The following is a 22673-nucleotide window of genomic DNA, read 5'->3' as shown; positions in this document are numbered from 1 at the left end:
CACACACACACACACACACACACACACACACACACACACACACACACACACACACACACACACAAAGAGGTTCAGTGGAAAAGAGAACTGGTAGGAAAATCAGTAAATGAAATGATGAATTATGTAACAACAAAATGCAAGGAGGCAGAGGAAAGGTTTGTTCCCAAGAGCAACAGAAATAATGGGAAGACCAGAACGAGCTCTTGGTTTACTCATAAGTGTAGGGCGGCAAAAACTAAGTGCACTAGAGAATGGAAAAAAGTAGAGAAGACAAAGGACCCAAGAAAATAAAGAGATTAGCCGAAGAGCCAGAAACAAGTATGCACAGAAGAGAAGGGAGGCCCAGCAACAATACAAAAAACAACATAGCATTGAAAGTCAAGTCTGACCCAAAGCTGTTGTATAGCCACATCAGGAGGAAAACAACAGTCAAGGACCAGGTAATCAGGCTGAGACAGGATAGTGGGGAATTCACAAGAAATGACCAAGAATATGTGAGAAGCTGAACATGACATTTAATAAAGTATTCACAATGGAGACAGGAAGGACTCTGGGAAGTCAGAATAGCGGGGGTACATACCAACAAATGCTGGATGAAATACACACAACTGAGGTGGGAGTGAAAAAGCTGCTATGTGAACTTGATATTTCAAAGGCAGTGGGACCGGACAACATACCTCTGTGGGTCCTTAGAGAGGGGGCAGAGATGTTTGTGTGTCACTAACAACACTCTTCAACACATCCATTGAAACTGGGCAACCATCTGAGGTAGTTGCTAAATGAAGTCCCAATTTTTAAGAAATGAAATAGACATGAGGCATTAAATTACAGACCAGTGACACTGATGTGTATAGCATGCAAAGTCATGGAGAAGATTATCAGGAGAAGAGTGGTGGAACACTTATAAAGGAATAAGCTAATAAATGACAACCAGCACGGTTTCAGGGAGTAGAAACCCTGTGTCACAAACCTACTGGAGTTTTATGACAAGGTAATGGAATTTAGACATGAGAGAGTATAAGAAGGCCTTCGACACAGTTCCTCACAAGAGATTAGTGCAAAAGCTAAAGGATCAGGCATGTATGAAAGGCACTGCAATGAATCAGAGAATATCTGACAGGGAGGCAACAACAAGTCATAATATGAGTAGGATTCTACAGGGGTCAGTCCTAGGATCAGTGCTGTTTTTGGTACATGTGAATTACATGATGGAAGGGATAGACTCAGAAATTTCGCTGTTTGCAGATGATGTGAAGTTAGCGAGGAGAATTAAACTGGATGAGGATCAGGCAGGACTACAAAGGGATGTGGACAGACTACAAGCCTGGTCCAGCAACTGGCTCCTTGAATTTAACCCCGCCAAATGCAAAGTCATGAAAATCAGGGAAGGACAAAGAAGACAGCAGTATAATACCAAACACATCTCCTGAGGCACACACCAACCAGATAACTGCTGCAGCATATGGGAAACCTGAGAATAGCATTCTGTACACCGAGTACATCAGGCCCATACTGGAGTATGCAGCACCAGTTTGGAACCCACACCTGGTCAAGCACATCAAGAAATTAGAGTAAGTGCAAAGGTTTGCAACAAGACTAGTCCCGGAAATAAAGAGAATGTCCTACAAAGAAAGGTTAAGGGAAATCAGCCTGACAATACTGGAGGATAGAAAGATTAGTGGAGACATGATAACGACATAAAATACTGCAACGAATTGACAAGGTGGACAAAGACAGGATGTTCCAGAGGTGGGACACAGAAACAAGGGGTCACAATTGGAAGTTGAAAACTCAGACGAGTCAAAGGAATGTTAAGAAGTATTTCCTCAGTCATAGAGTAATCAGGAAATGGAATAGTCTGGAAAGTGATGTAGTGGAAACAGGTACCATACATAGCTTTAACCCTTTGAGGGTTTTGGCCGTACTAGTGTGGCTTACGACCCAGGGTTTTTGACGTACTAGTACGCCTGAATTCTAGCGCCCTCAAATCTAGTGGGAGAAAGCTGGTAGGCCTACATATGAAAGAATGGGTCTATATGGTCAGTGTGCACAGTATAAAAAAAATCCTGCAGCACACAGTGCGTAATGAGAAAAAAAAAACTTTGACCATTTTTTTGGAATAAAACAGCAACTTCGCACTGTATTTTCGTATGGTATTTATTGTTGTATTCTAGTTTTCGTGGTCTCATTTTATAGAATGGAAGACATATTACAGAAATTGAGATGATTTTGACTGGTTTTACAATGAAAAGTACCTTGAAATTGAGCTGAAAGTAGCAGAAATGTTCGATTTTTACCAAAGTTCGAAAGTAAACAAATCATGAAAAGCTTCCAATACACGTCAACTGGTGAGTATAATATTCTTTTGCAAGTGCGCCAATATTATTTATACCATTTTTTACACTAATGCAGTAGTCTGTATAACAGTAAATCTTCTATTTTTTGTGAGAATAAAACTCAAAGTGGAAAGCAAAAGAATGTAAGAGGGGCCTTGAGACGTGACTAATGAACAGAGGAAATGTTATTTTAGTGCCAGGAATGTCTTTCTTGTTTATTCTGGACCCTATTCGGAAATTGGCATCTTTTGAAATTTGTGTGAAATTGGCAAAATTGCTAAATTCTGACCACTGTACTGGATAATTGAAATTGGTAAATGGGTGGTTTCTTGCACTCATTCGATAGAAAAAATAGAGTTCTAGCGAAATATTCATGTTTTTAGTCGACTAGTGCAGTGGAATTGGCCGAAAATGGGGCTCAAAGTGGGCAAAATCGCCGATGCATAAACATCGCCGAGACCGCTAACTTCGCAAGAGCATAATTCCGTAAGTTTTCCATCAAATTTCATAATTTTGGCGTCATTATGATCGGGAAAAGATTCTCTATCTTTTCTTAAGAAATTTTTTTTTTTTTTTAAATTTGGCCGACCCTGAGAACAAGTCTCGGAGAGGGCCTGTCGACCCTCAAAGGGTTAAGAAGAGGCATGAGAAAGCTCATGCAGCAGGGAGAGAGAGGACCTAGTAGTGACCAGTGAAGAGGCAGAGCCAGGGGCTATGACTCAACCCTTGCAACCACAATTAGGTGAGTACACACAGACACAATAAACACATATATACATGCACACAATAAACACAACACTCCCTAACCCAAGACTTCAACATATTTGAGCAAAACAAATTTGTACTACTTTGAAAGTGACTTAGCGTTTTTGACAGCTTAGTATTTTGAATTTGATGTAATATTTGAACTCTTTCCTAAAGCCTACAAAGTAGGTCAAAACTGCTGTATTAAGAAATAGTCTTAAATATTAGCTAAGTGTTATCACTTAGCTAATACTGAAGAAGCTAATACTTCGAAGAGTCTTGAAGAATCACACAAGCTGCTAGCGTGTCCCGGAGCTGGGTTAGTAGCTCACTCAGCTCACACACTGAGATTGGGGGGTCGATCCCCAGTATGGCTAGAAACATTAGGACGTGTTTCCTTAAGACACCTGCTGTCCATGTTCGCCCATCAGTAAAATAGGTACCTGGGTGTTAGTAGACTGGTGTGGGTCACATCCTGGGTGTTAGTAGACTGGTGTGGGTCGCATCCTGGGACAAAACTGACCTAATTTGCGGGAAATGCTCTGCATAACAAGGGGCTTTCTATATAGTAGTATGTCATTGATGTCAACTATGGTCTGTATACCATGTACATGTACTTGTACTAATAAAGCCTATTATTATTAAGTGTGTTAAACTGTTCCCTCAAAAAAATTATGTAACAGGGCTCAGTTAGTGCAGTTTGAATGGAATGGATTTTGATTTAGTATCTAACCACTAATGATAGTTTTTTCCTCTCAAACTATTCAAATCATGTGCAAAATTGCATATACAGCCTCTCCTCACTTAGTGACATACTCGTTTATCGATCTCTCAGAATTACGATGGGCTCTCTGACCAGTATGCATACCTAAATAATGCATATTAGAGGGGATTTCCTCAGTTCTGTTTATTACAATATACAGTACACTACTGTATCAACATTTGAAAATACGTATACCAGAAATGCTATAAATGGCACAAAGGTGACATTAAAATAATATCAAAGATGGTTGACACAAATCCACTACCATTATAGTATGCTCCTCACTTAGCGATGAATTCCTTTACCGATGTGGTCTTAGGAATGAAACTCCGTTGTTATGTGAAGAGAGGCTGTAATCCAAATACACCTACCATCCGACTTATGACCTGCTCGACTTACGGCCACTCGACTTACGACCATGTTTTTTATGCCAAATTTCTGGGAAATAAACAACTGTTTGTGTTGTACACAGTGTTTATCCTAAACCTTACAGTATAAAATACAGTACTAACAACATAAAAAGTAAAGTAAAACATGAAATACCAAAATAAAACAAAATAAAGTCATTACAAAAATGTTTTGTTGATATTCAGTAGTAAAGTTCGACTTACGACCATTTCGACTTACGACCGGTTTCTCGGAACCGAACTTGGTTGTAAGTCGGATGGTAGGTGTAATGAGAATTTCAGATTGGTACAAAATAAATTAATGGTATTTTTTCTCCTCAAACTCTTCAAATCACGTGCAAAAAATGACACATAATTCGAAATATGTAACCACTTCACAGGATTTAATATTCACACTAATCATGACCTAGCTAACCCCCGCTCCCCCCGACCTCTCTCCAGGTAGGCCTAAAGCCCCAATCTACACCACATTCTCTAAAAACAAAAACAAAAAGTATATCTGCGATGTGCGCACCTTGACAGTGGAGTCCTTAGAGGCGGAGACCAGCCTAAGGGAGCCATCGGGAGCGAAGGCCAGGTCAGTCACTGGCTTCATGTGGTCAGTCAACTCCAGCAACAACTTTCCTGCAAGTCAAGTTGAGCCTTAAAAAATTGCTTCCAGCCTGAAAATTGTTAATAAATCAATTATATTTTATAGTAGGAGTAGAAGACTAGCTAGCATGATGTACTAAGTAGTTGACTAGTTAGAATGATGTACTGAGTAGCCAACTAGCTAGCATGATGTACTGAGTAGCTGACTAGCTAGCATGATGTACTAAGTAGCTGACTAGTTAGCATGATGAACTGAGTACTTGACTAGCTAGAATGATGTACTGAGTAGCTGACTAGCTAGGATGGTCAGTATCATATAAACATCAGTAGTCATTATGAAATGGGGTGACATCACATAATGAAATATAATGACATTGTACATCATTATGGAAGAGAAGAAATTTAACTTGTATGTTTGTATAGTGCGCGCTTCAGGTGATGGTCCCTCTCGCTCACTAAATACCATACACAGCTTCAAGACTACACACGACTGGGTCATGAATGATAAATATCAATGAAATCAATACAGAAACTCCCCTATGTATGAACATTTGTGTTGCGACCTTACGATAATACCATCACTGCTATATTAAATTTATATTATTGACAAACTTTCTTATAAAACTTTTTATTTATACTACAAGTTTTGTTTACTAGTGTACAGTATTTTTCCTGTGTTTAATATATGGTATACGTACATATTTTGGACTGGCGAACAAAGGGCCTTATGAACGACCGCTCAGAACTGAATCTGTTTGTAAGCAGAGGAGAGATTGTAAATGAGAGTTCAGAGGCATAGCCAGGAGCTGTAATTCAACCCTACGAAACCTATATCAATGGAATGAATTACAAAAGGATGTACAGTGGACCCCCACATGACGATATTATTTCAATCCAGAAGTCTGTTTGGGTGCCGTTATAAACCGAATTTGTTCCCATAAGAAATATTGTGAATTAGATTAGTCCGTTTCAGACCCCCAAAAATACACCTACAAAAGCACTTACAAAAATACACTTACATAATTGGTCGAGTTGGGAGCTGATCATTATGCGGGGGTCCACTGTAGTTTCAATGACAAGAAATTTTTAAAAATTATTTTATGGCCACATCATTAAGATGGAACACCACCAGCATAACTCCACTCCAGTAACTACATGGGACACCACCAGCATAACTCCACTCCAGTAGCTACATGAGACACCAACAGCATAACTCCACTCCACTAACTACATGGGACACCACCAGCATAACTCCACTCCGATAACTACATGGGACACCACCAGCATAAATCCGCTCCAGTAGCTACATGGGACACCAACAGCATAACTCCACTCCAGTAACCACATGGGACACCACCAGCATAAATCTGCTCCAGTAGCTACATGGGACACCAACAGCATAACTCCACTCCAGTAACCACATGGGACATCACCAGCATAACTCTGAAAGTCAAGACACATGTGCAACATCTGGGTATCTTTATTGTAGATGTTTTGCCATCCAGTGGCTTTATCAATACAAATTTTAGGACATAATTAGAAGACAGTAGAACTACGTATATAGAATCAGAGTAAAGTGCTGATAATACCCACAGTTCACTTTTAGTGTTATATTGTCATAAAATTTTTTCCCCCCTAAATTTCCAATACCCCAACTACTTTTGAATGTCTCTGTTGAACATTAAAATGGTATAAAATACCGACAGGTTGTTAGGTAAGACACATATGCAACAGTTAGGTATCTTTATTTCGAAACGTTTCGCCTACACAATAGGCTTCTTCAGTCGAGTACAGAAAACTTGATAGAAGCAGAAGATATGAAGACGATGTAATCAGTCCATCACCCTTGAAGTTTTGAGGTGGTCAGTCCCTCAGTCCGGAGAAGAGTATTGTTCCATAGTCTGAAACAATATGGAGTTGAAGTGTCAGGATGGAGCCTTGTATACCGCCAGGAGGTGAGATGAAGGCTATTACTAGAGGTGAGAATGTAATTGTTGCATATGTGTCTTAACTAACAACTTGTCGGTATTTTATACCATTTCCATGTTCACTCTGTCAGACACTGCAACACAATGGTATCTTGGTACAGAACAAAACTACTCGGACAACTTCAACTAGTGAGAATGGATGGATTTGAGAGGGACCTGACCTCACAACGACTACATTCTCACCTCTACTAATGGCCTTCATCTCGCCTCCTGGCAGTATATAGGCTCCATCCTGTCACTTGAACTCCATATTGTTTCAGACTATGGAACAATACTCTTCTCCAGACTGAGGGACTGACCACCTCAAAACTTTCAAGGGTGATGGACTGATTACATTGTCTTCACGTCTTCTGCTTCTATCAAGTTTTCTGTACTCGACTGAAGAAGCCTACTGTGTAGGCGAAACGTTTCGAAATAAAGATACCTAACTGTTGCATATGTGTCTTACCTAACAATGTCACTGTTGTATTCAATGACCATTCTACCTCATAGTCTTAATTGTGTTTAATACCTACAGAATCTATCTCCTTTTTTACATCTTACCACCTCACTGTTCTATCTTATTTTATTTGAAACTAACCATAACTTGTCCTCAATTATTCTACCTCACTTTAAGAAATACTCTATTGCCCAATTTTATTTTAAAATCTCTATTATTGCCCAATTTTACTTTAACCCTTTCAGGGTCCGTCTCATAGATCTACGGCTTTACGTTCAGGGTCCAAACCGTAGATCTACGCCATGAGCTCAGTTCACTATGATAAACTGTGAGTGGTACATTTGTGCCTAGAAATGAGAGAATACATCTATGTGGTATGTGTGCACCACATAAAACAAATCCTGCAGCACACTGTGTATAATGAGAGGAAAAAAACTGAGACCGTGATTTTCGATTAAAACAGCGACTCTGCAGTGTTTTTTCGTATGTTTTTTATAGTTGTATTTGCAATTTCTTGGTCTCATTTGATAGAATGGATGACATATTACAGAAATTGAGATGATTTTGATTGGTTTTAGCACTGGAAATGGCTTGAAACTGAGCTCAAAGTAGCGAAAATGTTAAATTTTTGCTGATGTTCAAGAGTAAACAAACGACCTCACACGTCTAATACACGTCAGCTGGTGGGTCTAATATACATTCACAAATATGGTGATGATATTTATACAATTATTACAATATTGCATAACAGTAAATCTTCTATTTTTTGGTGTGAATAAAAATTCATTATGTGAATAAAAAATTAAAATGGAATTTATTTGTAAAGCCTCAAAAAATAACTAATGAACAGAGGAAATGTTAGTTTAGTTCCAGGAATGCCTACATTGTTTATTCTGGAGCCTATTTTGAAATTGGAATATTTTGAACTTTGTGTTAAATTGGCCAAATTAACAATTTCTGATCACTTTATTTTGTAGTTGAATCAGTTGACTTGGCGATTTCTTGTGCTCAGTCGATAGAATAGAAGTAATACTAGTGAAATAGCTAAGAATTTGGTCAACTGGAATAATATAATTGGCCTAAAACGGGAGTCAAAGTCGGCAAAATCGCCAATTCGTAAATATCGCTGACACATCAAAATTCGTGAGACCATAATTTCGTCAATTTTCCATCAAATTTCGTACTTTTTGTTTTATTACCTTCATAAAAAGATTCTCTACCATTTCATAAGAAAAATTTTTTTTTTTTTTTAAATTCTTGGACACTGGTGCACCACTTCAGATTTTGGCCTCGGACCCTGAAGGGGTTAAACTATATTGACCAATCTTATTGTAAACTTCTATTATTGCCCATTTTTATTGTATACTTTAGTGCCCAACCTTATTGTAAACTTTTCATCTTATTATAGCACTATTCTAATCTAGAGTTAATTACCCAGTCTTTACTTGCCCAGTTTTACTTTACACTTTATTGCTCTGTTTATTTTAAAATTTTATTATTGCCCTTCTTTATTTGTAAAGCTTATTACCCAATTTTATTATAAACTTTTTATTCAATTTTAGACTTTATCACCCAACTTTATTTTACTTTTCTTAACCAAATTTTTTTTTAAACTAGTATTTTCAACTACAACTTTTATATTATCCTGTCTACCATCTTACTAACATATTATAACCAAGTCATTGACATTTTTATTTTTATCATTTTTTTTTATTCTTTTGCTGCCTTAACTTGTGTATTTTATCTTGTCAATTTAAATCTAGTTATACTCTAGTTCTTGTAAACAACTTATATAACACCTTAGTGCAATTGCAATTAAGAATTTTGTGCCTTTTTTATATTATTAGATTAAACCTTGATAGGAGTGAATGGAGACAAATGGTTTTTAATGCTTGACGTGCTGTTGGAGTGTGAGCAAAGTAACATTTATGAAGGGGTTCAGGGAAACCGGCAAGCCGGACTTGAGTCCTGGAGATGGGAAGTACAGTGCCTGCACTCTGAAGGAGGGGTGTTAATGTTGCAGTTTAAAAACTGTAGTGTAAAGCACCCTTCTGGCAAGACAGTGATGGAGTGAATGATGGTGAAAGTTTTTCTCTTTCGGGCCACCCTGCCTTGGTGGGAATCGGCCAGTGTGTTAATAATAATAATAATAATAGATTAAACCTAGTTGTACTATAGCTCATTCTAGCTCAATACATAGACAATACCAAAGTCATTTTATTAGACCTTAGTGCAATTACTAGTGAGAGTCTGGTGCTATTTTTAATACGTATTTTTATATTATTAGTTTATACATAGCTGTACTTTAGCTCATTCTAGCACAACACATAGACAACATCAACTTCAATATAACAAAAAAAGGCACAATACCGTGACTGGAACAATACACAAATAACCCGCACATAGAAGAGAGGAGCTTACGACGACGTTTCGGTCCGACTTGGACCATTTACAAAGTCACACTGTCACACAGTGTGACTTCGTAAATGGTCCAAGTCGGACCAAAACGTCGTCGTAAGCTCCTCTCTTCTATGTGCGGGTTATTTGTGTTTCAACTTCATCATGTGTATTAGTGACTATACTCCATATGACCAAAATGCTTTAGCTATATACTTGTCCAAACTTCCCACCACTACAGATATCAGTACTAGAACTCAACACACAACTCAGGATATAAATAACCACAATTTAAACCTAGAAGATGATTGATCACGTTGACCCTGATCTAAACCTCCATAATCTGACACCCAATCAAAACCTATTGGAAAGTAACTGCCTTTATTACACAGCATCACAAGCCAGCACTATCCTAAACAATGCTAAAAGTCTATCAGTACTTAACTACAACATCAGGTCCTTAAGCAAACACTATGATGACCTCCTGGCACTCCTTGAGTCGCTAAAGACACACTTCTCCTGCATTATTCTTACTGAGACCTGGCTTAAGCAGGACACAATAGATATCTACCCTCTACCAGGATACACAGCAATCCACAACTGCAGTTGGGGGTGGTATTGCAATCTATTACTCTAACCAGCTATCTTGTATTAGCACCACTTGCTTTAGTGATGAATATGGGGAATACATTTTTGCTAATTTTACTGTTAAAAACCTTAAAACGCCTATAACAATCGGTGCCATTTACCGGATACCTCACACAAACATCCAAAATTTCAGTGAGAAATTAAAGGCACTAATAACAAACAGACATATGAACAAGCACCACCTTCTCTTAGCTGGAGACTTCAATATCAACCTTGGCCTACCAGATGATCAGACTAACTGATTTCATCAACAATATGAACAACACACTTCTCATACCAACAATAACTAAACCAACCAGGCTCACTGAGACAAGTGCAACCATAATAGACCACATATGGACCAATATACTAGCCCCCCTTAAATCAGGGATAATCACAGACAGCACTACAGACCACTACCCTACCTTCCTCTTGACAAACATTAGTAAACCACCACTGGAATATAACAAAATTTCATTTAGACTCCATGACGAGGCCTCAATAAAGAATTTCACAGCTGACCTAGAGACTGTTAACTGGCCTACAGAATTCTCCAAGGCCAATGGTATTGATGACTGGACAGACATTTTTCTTATCAAATTACTTAGACTATACAACAAACATTGTCCTATAAAAACGAAACAGATCACAAATAAACAGCTTGGTTGCCCATGGCTAACCAGCACCATTCTGAAATCCATTGATAAGAAACACCAATCTGAAAAGCAATATAGACAGGGCTTAATACACAAAGATATTCTTAAACACTATTCATCAGTTCTCACCAAAGTAATAAAGAAAGCCAAACAACTATACTACTCCAGTAGATTCACAGACACTAGAGGAGATATATAACAAAGACCTGGAAAACACTCTCAGTTTCTAGGGACCCACAAACTGAAAAAAAAACAAGAATATTGTCCTAACTAAACCTAATGAGACACCATTGCATCCCACTGACACAGCTAACAAGATAAACGACTTCTTCTCAACCTTAGGATCTAATCTCGCCAATAAAATCCCACGTACCAATGCCCATGCCGGGGACTACCTAGATGGGAATTTCCCAAATTCCTTCTATCTTGTACCAACTGAGCCCACGGAAGTCACCGAGATTATAAAGTCACTTAAAAATAACTCGGGGAATCTGTCTCATGTCCCACCTTTATTGTACAAGCGAGCTGCCCATGTCCTGTCGCATGCTATTTCATTACTTTTTAACAAGTCACTAGAAACTAGCACCTTCCCGAAACTACTCAAGACAGGAAGGGTTACACCAATACATAAAGGTGGTGACCCTACAGATTTAAACAGCTATAGGCCAATATCAAACTTACCATTGCTATCCAAAATACTCAACCCCTGCCAATTTGGATTCAGGAAAAATAAAAGCACTAATGATGCAATCATAAAAATGTTAGATCTGCTTTACACAGCATTGGAAAATAAGGAATATCCACTAGGAAATTTTATTGACCTAAGAAAAGCTTTTGACACAGTAGACCACGGCATCCTACTCCACAAACTTGACCATTATGGTATAAGAGGCCATGCGCTTGCATATTTCAAATCCTACCTTACTAATAGGTATCAGTATGTCACCATTAAAGACACAGCATCATCAACACGGCCACTTGATACTTGAGTTCTGCAGGGAAGTGTCCTTGGTCCCCTGCTCTTCCTCATATACATCAATGATCTTCCAAACGTATCCCAACACCTGAACCCCATTCTCATTGCTGATGACACGACTTATGTCATCTCACCCTAATCTTGCCACCCTCAACACCATTGTTAATGAGGAGCTGCTCAAAATATCGACTTGGATGACAGCCAATAAACTTATGCTTAACAGTGACAAAACCTACTATATTATGTTTGGTAGCAGAGCAGGAGATGCACAAATTAACATTAAGATTGATATCACTCTAATTGCCAGACATAATGAGGGCAAATTCCTAGGCCTATACCTTGACAACAACCTGAATTTCAGCACCCATATCCAACACATAACCAAAAAATTATCCAAAACGGTTGGGATCCTCTCCAAGATACGATACTACGTGCCGCAAAATGCCCTTCTCACGCTATACCACTCACTTATTTATCCATACCTCACCTATGCTATTTTTGCTTGGGGATCAACTGCAGCAACACGCCTAAAGCCAATAATAACCCAACAAAAAGCTGCAGTAAGAATAATCACTAAATCTCATCCCTGGCAACAGACCCTCCCACTCTTCATAGATCTAAACTTACTCCCTGTTCAGTACATCCACACTTACTACTGTGCAATCTACATCTACAGGACCTTAAATTCCAATATTAACCTTGGCCTAAAATGCTTTCTTGATAGTTGTGACAGAACCCACAGGCATAACACCAGACACAAACATCTCTACGACATTCCCCATGTCCGACTAAACCTTTACAAAAATTCAATGTATGTCAAAGGCCCTTATATCTGGAACACCCTACCTGAAAACTCTAGAACTGCAGACACATTCATCACCTTCAAAACTACCATTAGAAAGCATCTTATCTTCCTGATACACCCCGTCAACTAACTACACGAATACCACCTGGTGGTTCACACTTACACTCACTCACCCATTTGACCATAAACACAGAAATATCAATCTTAATCTTAAAATAATGAATTCTAACTAGTCATAAGTTTGCCTGTGATACTCCAATACTGAAACTATGTATAGTGCCAAAACAAAATCATTCACATTGCTAAACTCACAAACTAGTATTTAGTCACTTAGTCATAATACCAAATTACCTCATAATTTGTAATATATTAAAGTTAAGAATTAATCTAAGTCTGCCCGAAATGCCTAGCCATGCTAGGTGTTCTAGTGGCCCCCTCTGTAATTAGCATTTTACTACATGTAAACCACACAATAACCAAATTCTGTAAACTCAGCATTGTAATCCTTATAGAGAATAAACTTGATTTGATTTGATTTAATATACAAAAGATGAGGTAATCAGTCCCTCAGCCTTGGAGTTAGTGTTCACAGCAACATGGTGGTGGAGAATCTGAAGCAAAGGCAAGAAGACTGGTGGCTATATAGGCGTAAGTGGATAGGGACGTGTAGCAGATGAGGGCATAGTCACTGGTTGGTGGACACTTGTCAGACACTGCAACATCATGGAATCTTGATTCAGAGGACATCTACAAGACCTTCTTCATGGCTACTACAACCAACCCATCCCTTTGGGTAGGACCTACTTCCACTGGGGAATCCCACCAACCAATGACTATGCCCTCGTCTGCTACATGCCCCTATCCAATGACGCCTATATAACCACCAGTCTCCTTGCCTTTGCTTCAGATTCTCCACCACCATGATGCTGTGAACACTAACTCCAAGGCTGAGGGACTGATTACCTCATCTTTTGTATATAGTTCTACTGTCTTCTAATTATGTCCTAGAATCTGTATTGATAAAGATACTGGATGGCGAAACATCTACAATAAAGATTTCCAGATGTTGCACATGTGTCTTAACTTTCATATTGTCGGTATTTTATACCTTTCTTGCACAGCATAACTCTGCTCCAGTATCTACATGGGACACCACCAGCATAACTCCACTCCAGTAACTACATGGGACACCACCAGTATAACACCACTCCAGTAACTACATGGGACACCAACAGCATAACTCCACTCCAGTAGCTACATGGGACACCACCAGCATAGCTTTGCTCCAGTAACTACATGGGACAAAACCAGCATAACTCCGCTCCAGCAACTACATGGGACACCAACAGCATGACTCCACTCCAGTAACTACATGGGACACCACCAGCATAACTCTGCTCCAGTAACTACATGGGACACAACCAGCATAACTCTGCTCCAGTAACTACATGGGACACAACCAGCATAACTTTGCTCCAGGAACTACATGGGACACAACCAGCATAACTTTGCTCCAGTAACTACATGGGACACAACCAGCATAACTTTGCTCCAGTAACTACATGGGACACCACCAGCATAACTCCGCTCCAGTAACTACATGGGACACAACGAGCATATCTTCACTCCAGTAACTACATGGGACACCACCAGCATAACTTCGCTCCAATAACTACATGGGACACTACCAGCATAACTTCGCTCCAATAACTACATGGGACACCACCAGTATAACACCACTCCAGTAACTACATGGGACACCACCAGCATAACTCCGCTCCAGTAACTACAACTAAGCTATTACACCAGGGCTATTACAGCTGGGTTATTACAACTGGGCTATTACAACTAGGCTATTACAACTGGTTATTACAAGTAGGCTATTACAACTAGATTATTACGACTTGGTTATTACAACTAGCAAAAATATTGACCAGGATGATTATCAATAACCTTACACTTAATACTGACAAAACCTTCTACATTATGTTTGGGAACAGAACAGGTGGTGCCCAGCTGAACATGGTGATTGACAACATTCTTATTGCTAAACATAATGAGGGCAAATTCCTGGGTCAGCACCTTGACTGCAACTCAAAATTGAACACCCATATCCAACACGTAACACAAAAAGTATCCAAAACAGTTGGGATCCTCTCAATGATACATTAATATGTATCACAATCAGCCCTATTTATATTATAATATTCATTCATCTCTCCCTACCTCACCTATGCTATTTGTGCCTGGGGATCAACAGCAGCAACACACCTAAAGCCAATAATAACCCAACAAAAAGCCGCAGTAAGAATTATCATCAATCCAATGCTAGACAACCCCCCCCCACTCTTTAAAGGCCTAAACCTACTCAATGTAGAGAACATTCACACTTACTACTGTGCAACCCACATTTACAGAACCATAAATTCAAATATTAACCCCGAACTAAAACACTTTCTTGATAAGTGCAACAGGACCCATAGACAATACCAGACACAAAAGTCTCTACGACATTCCTCGTGACCAGCTAAACCTCTTCAATAACCCAATGTACATAAAATGGCTAAAAATCTGGAACTCCCTGCCTGAAATCACTAGAACCACAGACTCACCCACATTTTCCAACCTATTGTTAAAAAACATCTTATCTCCCTAACACACCCCATCATCAGCTAACATGAAAAAATCACACTTTTTTTTCTGTATGGTGAACACATCCAAAACAAAACAGACTTATTCTCAGCATCTGTAATTCTCCTCATTTTACACTTACACTCGCTCAAATGAATGTAAACATAAATTCCTAATACAGTTAATGCCTGATTAATCTTAAGTTAGTCCTAAGTTAGCCTGAAATACTCTTGCCTACAAAGGAAGTTTTATAGAAACAGTGTATTATACCGAGATAAAATCATTCCCATTACTAATTTTACTAACTGTAATACTGTGGATCCCCGGTTAACGATATTTTTTCACTCCAGAAATATGTTCAGGTGCCAGTACTGACCGAATTTGTTCCCATAAGGAATATTGTGAAGTAGATTAGTCCATTTCAGACCCCCAAACATACACGTACAAACGCGCTTACATAAATACACTTACATAATTGGTGGCATTCGGAGGTGATCGTTATGCGGGGGTCCACTGTACTGTTATATGTTTTGTACTACCTCACTATTACAAAGTTTATTAATGATAATCTTATTAATTACCTAACATGTATATCAATATGCAATTAGGAATATTAAAATGTACCGCTCCATAACCTGTGACAATATAGTCAGTAAGAATTAATACATATTAGTCTGCCTGAAATGCCTAGGCATGCTAGTGGCTGTTTTTGCAATTAATATTTTGTAATATGTAAACCAGACATTATAAGCTTTGCGAGGAAATAACCTAACCAACCTATTACAACTGGGTTAACCTAACCTAATTATTACAACTGGGTTAACCTAACCTAATTATTACAACTGGGTTAACCTAACCTAATTATTACAACTGGGTTACTGCAACTAAGTTATTACATACATGGGTGAGAACAGACATATCTATGTACCTGTATATGGATCCCAGATCCTAATGCGCCCATTGCTGTGACCAGTTGCAAGGATCAGATCCTTGGAGAAGTCAAAACGGGTCCAGTACTCTCTCTTCACTGGCACCAGGTCTTGCTCTGGAGTGCCAGTGCCAAAGGCCAGACTGGTGACGGGGAAGCCAGCATCAATGCTCACTTTCTCGGCAAATACTTCATAACCTTCTTGGTCTGCGTTGTGCTCCGATTGTCTGCAAGAACAAAAGAACATCAGTGAGCACCTTCCATGTCTTGTTGATAGAGAGACTGAAGGAATATATCTTTATTAGGACAACATATTTTGCTGATACAGCTTCATATATATACAGTAGAACCTTGGTACTCAAACTTAATTCATTCCAGAAGGCTGCTCGAGTGCCAATCTGTTCGAGTATTGAACAAATTTTTCCCAGCCAGTTTTCTTTTTGGTTGGCTGTTATACTAATCTTCATAGGCCACATGATGACTTATTTATACAATTTTTTTTTTTTATTATCACACTGGCCGATTCCAACCAAGGCAGGGTGGCCCGAAAAAGAAAAACTTTCACCATCATTCACTCCATCACTGTCTTGCCAGAAGGGTGCTTTACACTACAGTTTTTAAACTGCAACATTAACACCCCTCCTTCAGAGTGCAGGCACTGTACTTCCCATCTCCAGGACTCAAGTCCGGCCTGCCGGTTTCCCTGAATCCCTTCATAAATGTTACTTTGCTCACACTCCAACAGCACGTCAAGTATTAAAAACCATTTGTCTCCATTCACTCCTATCAAACACGCTCACGCATGCCTGCTGGAAGTCCAAGCCCCTCGCACACAAAACCTCCTTTACCCCCTCCCTCCAACCCTTCCTAGGCCGACCCCTACCCCGCCTTCCTTCCACTACAGACTGATACACTCTTGAAGTCATTCTGTTTCGCTCCATTCTCTCTACATGTCCGAACCACCTCAACAACCCTTCCTCAGCCCTCTGGACAACAGTTTTGGTAATCCCGCACCTCCTCCTAACTTCCAAACTACGAATTCTCTGCATTATATTCACACCACACATTGCCCTCAGACATGACATCTCCACTGCCTCCAGCCTTCTCCTCGCTGCAACATTCATCACCCACGCTTCACACCCATATAAGAGCGTTGGTAAAACTATACTCTCATACATTCCCCTCTTTGCCTCCAAGGACAAAGTTCTTTGTCTCCACAGACTCCTAAGTGCACCACTCACTCTTTTTCCCTCATCAATTCTATGATTCACCTCATCTTTCATAGACCCATCCGCTGACACGTCCACTCCCAAATATCTGAATACGTTCACCTCCTCCATACTCTCTCCCTCCAATCTGATATTCAATCTTTCATCACCTAATCTTTTTGTTATCCTCATAACCTTACTCTTTCCTGTATTCACCTTTAATTTTCTTCTTTTGCACACCCTACCAAATTCATCCACCAATCTCTGCAACTTCTCTTCAGAATCTCCCAAGAGCACAGTGTCATCGGCAAAGAGCAGCTTTTTTCTGCAAATTTCTGGCAGGTCGTGTCTGTTTGGTCAAGTGCTGAGCCTTGTTTGAGTACCTCGGTTATCGTCATTAATTCATTCCAGAAAGTCTGACGAAAACCGAATTCGATGAAAATTGAAGCAATACTTCCCATAAGAAGTAACATAAATCCAATAAATCCATTCCAGACACCCAAAAGTATTAACAAAAAATACATTTTATAGAGAATAACTATAGTTTCATATACAGAAAACAATAAGAAATAAATATAAAGGACTAATGAAATGGATAAATGAACATTTAACTTCACTTTTACCTTTATTGAAGAAGTGTGATGTCACCGTGGTTGTTCAATATATTTATAGATGGGGTTGTAAGAGAAGTGAATGCTCGGGTGTTGGCAAGAGGTGTGGAGTTAAATGATAAGTGATCTAACACCAAAAGGGAGTTGTCACAGTTTCTCTTTACAAGGAAATTAAAGGTGATTATAGGAAACAGTAAGATGTTGAGGATAAAAAATTTAGGTAACAAAACATTGGATATCAGATTGGAGTGAGAGAGTATGGAAGAGGTGAATGTATTCAGATATTTGGGAGTGGATGTGTCAGTGGATGGGTCTATGAAAAAGAGGGGACTCATAGAACTGATAAGGGGAAAAAGGTGATTGGTGCACTGGGGAGTTTGTGGAGAGAAAGAACATTATCAATGGAAGCAAAAAGGTGAATGTATGAGAGTATAGTTGTACCAACAGTCTTAAATGGGTGTGAAGCATGGGTGGTGAATGTTGCAACAAGGAGAAGGCTGGAGGCATTGGAGATGTTGTGTTTGAGGGCAATGTGTGGTGTGAATATAATGTAGAGAATCCGTGGTTTGGAATTAGGAGGTGTGGAGTTACTAAAATGTATTATCCATAGGGCTGAGGAGGAGTTGTTGAGGTGGTTCGGTATTTAGAAAGAATGGAATGAAGTAGAATGACTTGGGGTGCATATATATATATATGCAGTGGAGGGAAGGCAGGGCAGGGGTCAGCCTGGGAAAGACTGGAGAGGGAAGGGTAAAGGAGGTTTTATGTGTGAGGAGCTTGGACTTCCAGCAAGCATGTGTGAGCATGTTAGATCGGAGACAAATGTTTTTAGGACTTGACATGCTGTTGGAGAGTGAACAAGGTAACACTTATTAAGGGGTTCAGGGAAACCGGCAGGCCAAACTTGAGTCCTGGAGGTGGGAAGTACAGTGTCTGCACTCTGAAGGATGGGTGTTAATGTTGCAGTTTTATAACTGTAGTGTAAGTGCACCTCTGGCAAGACAGTGATGGAGTGAATGATGATGTTTTTCTTTTTGGGCCACCCTGCCTTGGTGGTTAACGATACTTTGCTCACACTCCAACAGCACGTCAAATCATAAAAACTACTTTACTCCACTCATGTAATTTTTTTTTTACTAATCACAGATTAGTATAAAAACAATTACACTGGAACAAATCAAAATTCAAAGTTTGATGACTACTGAGTGCACACTGTCATTGCACTACAGTAAAGTTGAAATATCGTAAGTCAGATCGTAAAGTGAGGAGCACCAGTACAAGAAATGGGAGACACAAACACAGAGTAATACAGTGGACCCTCGACTAATGATATTAATTGGTACCCGAGAATGAATATCGTAAATCGAGTTTTTTTTACCGTTAGTCGAAGCAAAATGTTAGCGTTAAATTGTATCGCTAGTCGAATTTAACGTTATACGATGCCATTGTTGCTTGAGGGTCCACTGTATATATACAGGGAAGAAAGTAGTGTGGTATAAAAAACAGAAAATATAGTGCTGAAGAGAATAAACAGTTCAACTGTATAACAGATAAAGTCACATGATAAATGTATTGGTTGTATATATACTGAATACAAATACATTTGTTTATATAAACACTGATATACATATGGTTAATATACAGGCATCACATACCATGTAATGTAAACCATACCATGGGTGAGGATAGAACCTGCGATCAGAGAGTTTCCAAACTCCAGACCGTCGCGGGTTCTATCCCCGCCCGTGGTATGGTTTGATTGCAATCGTGTCATTACGATTTTGTGAGCAATGTAATGTATGCAAGATACACAAGTGCCATTCACTCATGGAATCTAAGATAGTGTTGAGGTTGCTTAATTAGGTACAGTAATACCTCATTAATACAATGGGTTAGGTTCTAGACCACTGCTGTAAAGTGAAACACAGCTGTAAAGTGAAACACAGCTGTAAAGTGAAACACAGCTGTAAAGTGAAACACAGCTGTAAAGTGAAACACAGCTGTAAAGTGAAACACAGCTGTAAAGTGAAACACAGCTGTAAAGTGAAACACACCCTTCTTTTTCTTTTCACTTGCAGTGCATATAAAAGCTTAAAAACATGTTTACACTATCATTTATTAAGTGCAAAATAAATGATGCAAAAGTGATAAAAATAATAAAACCACATTAAGAGCATGGCAAGCGTTGAAAATAATAAACATGAACATAACTCAAAACGGGTTTGGACTTCCAGCAAGCATGCATGAGCATGTTCAATAGGAGCAAATGGAAGCAAATGGTTTCTAGGACTTGAAGTGCTGTTGGAGTGTGAGCAAGGTAACATTTATGAAGAGATTCAGGGAAACTGGCAGGCCGGACTCGAGTCCTGGAGATGGGAAGTACAGTGGACCCCCGGTTTACGATATTATTTCATTCCAGAAGTATGTTCAGGTGCCAGTACTGAACGAATTTGTTCCCATAAGGAATATTGTGAATTAGATTAGTCCATTTCAGACACCCAAACATACACATACAAACGCACTTACATATATACACTTACATAATTGGTCGCATTGGGAGGTGATCGTAAACTGGGGGTCCACTGTACAGTGTCTGCACTCTGAAGGAGAGGTGTTAATGTTGCAGTTTTATAACAGTAGTGTAAGTGCACCTCTGGCAAGACAGTGATGGAGTGAATGATGATGAAAGTTATTCCTTTTCGGGCCACCCTGCCTTGGTGGGAGACGGCCAATGTGCTAATAATAAAATAAAATAATTGAAAAGTGCCATATTAGAAAAACGTGCTAAAGAGAGCGCCATATTAGCCAGGCACATTTCTCTGCGGGAAATGTATCTAGGTCTTTGTCACTCAGCATTTCATGTATTTTTGGCGAGTTGGAAGTTTTAGCAATTATCTTGACATCTATGACTTACATACTGACCTGGAGTGTTACAACTCACTGGCCACTGGTTCAAACCTCACCCGTTGTGTGGTTTGTTCTATCTTGAATGTTGATAAATTAAACACAAGTGCAACACTTGGGTAGCTTCATAAATATAAAATATAAAATAATTTTTTTTATTTATTATCACACTGGCGGATTCCCACCAAGGCAGGGTGGCCCGAAAAAGAAAAACTTTCACCATCATTCACTCCATCACTGTCTTGCCAGAAGGGTGCTTTACACTACAGTTTTTAAACTGCAACATTAACACCCCTCCTTCAGAGTGCAGGCACTGTTCTTCCCATCTCCAGGACTCAAGTCCGGCCTGCCGGTTTCCCTGAATCCCTTCATAAATGTTACTTTGCTCACACTCCAACAGCACATCAAGTATTAAAAACCATTTGTCTCCATTCACTCCTATCAAACACGCTCATGCATGCCTGCTGGAAGTCCAAGCCCCTCGCACACAAAACCTCCTTTACCCCCTCCCTCCAACCTTTCCTAGGCCGACCCCTACCCCGCCTTCCTTCCACTACAGACTGATACACTCTTGAAGTCATTCTGTTTCGCTCCATTCTCTCTACATGTCCGAACCACCTCAACAACCCTTCCTCAGCCCTCTGGACAACAGTTTTGGTAATCCCGCACCTCCTCCTAACTTCCAAACTACGAATTCTCTGCATTATATTCACACCACACATTGCCCTCAGACATGACATCTCCACTGCCTCCAGCCTTCTCCTCGCTGCAACATTCATCACCCATGCTTCACACCCATATAAGAGTGTTGGTAAAACTATACTCTCATACATTCCCCTCTTTGCCTCCAAGGACAAAGTTCTTTGTCTCCACAGACTCCTAAGTGCACCACTCACCCTTTTCCCTCATCAATTCTATGATTCACCTCATCTTTCACAGACCCATCCGCTGACACGTCCACTCCCAAATATCTGAATACATTCACCTCCTCCATACTCCCTTCTGGCAAGACAGTGATGGAGTGAATGATGGTGAAAGTTTTTCTTTTTCAGGCCACCCTGCCTTGGTGGGAATCGGCCAGTGTGATAATAAAATATTTTTTTTTATTATTATCACACCGGCCGATTCCCACCAAGGCAGGGTGGCCCGAAAAAGAAAAACTTTCACCATCATTCACTCCATCACTGTCTTGCCAGAAGGGTGCTTTACACTACAGTTTTTAAACTGCAACATTAACACCCCTCCTTCAGAGTGCAGGCACTGTACTTCCCATCTCCAGGACTCAAGTCCGGCCTGCCGGTTTCCCTGAATCCCTTCATAAATGTTACCTTGCTCACACTCCAACAGCACGTCAAGTATTAAAAACCATTTGTCTCCATTCACTCCTATCAAACACGCTCACGCATGCCTGCTGGAAGTCCAAGCCCCTCGCACACAAAACCTCCTTTACCCCCTCCCTCCAACCCTTCCTAGGCCGACCCCTACCCCGCCTTCCTTCCACTACAGACTGATACACTCTTGAAGTCATTCTGTTTCGCTCCATTCTCTCTACATGTCCGAACCACCTCAACAACCCTTCCTCAGCCCTCTGGACAACAGTTTTGGTAATCCCGCACCTCCTCCTAACTTCCAAACTACGAATTCTCTGCATTATATTCACAC

The 22673-nt window shown here is 39.7% G+C and overlaps 1 protein-coding gene across 2 annotated transcripts in view; it reads right to left on the bottom strand.

Moving 5' to 3' along the window:
* Positions 1-22673, bottom strand: part of LOC128702590 (WD repeat and SOCS box-containing protein 1-like) — a 484629-nt gene that overhangs the window by 98287 nt on the left and 363669 nt on the right. For both annotated transcript variants that reach the window (XM_070105233.1, XM_070105234.1), the window contains 2 exons: positions 16289-16515; positions 4765-4874 (listed from right to left, as the gene is read on the bottom strand). In XM_070105233.1, the coding sequence (XP_069961334.1) occupies positions 4765-4874; positions 16289-16515 (337 nt within the window). The remainder of the gene's footprint in view (positions 1-4764; positions 4875-16288; positions 16516-22673) is intronic.

This window comes from Cherax quadricarinatus, chromosome 98 (assembly GCF_038502225.1).
Source record: "Cherax quadricarinatus isolate ZL_2023a chromosome 98, ASM3850222v1, whole genome shotgun sequence".
NCBI lineage: Eukaryota > Metazoa > Arthropoda > Malacostraca > Decapoda > Parastacidae > Cherax > Cherax quadricarinatus.
Note: the sequence above shows the minus strand (reverse complement) of the source record. Positions and strands in the feature narration are given on the sequence as shown.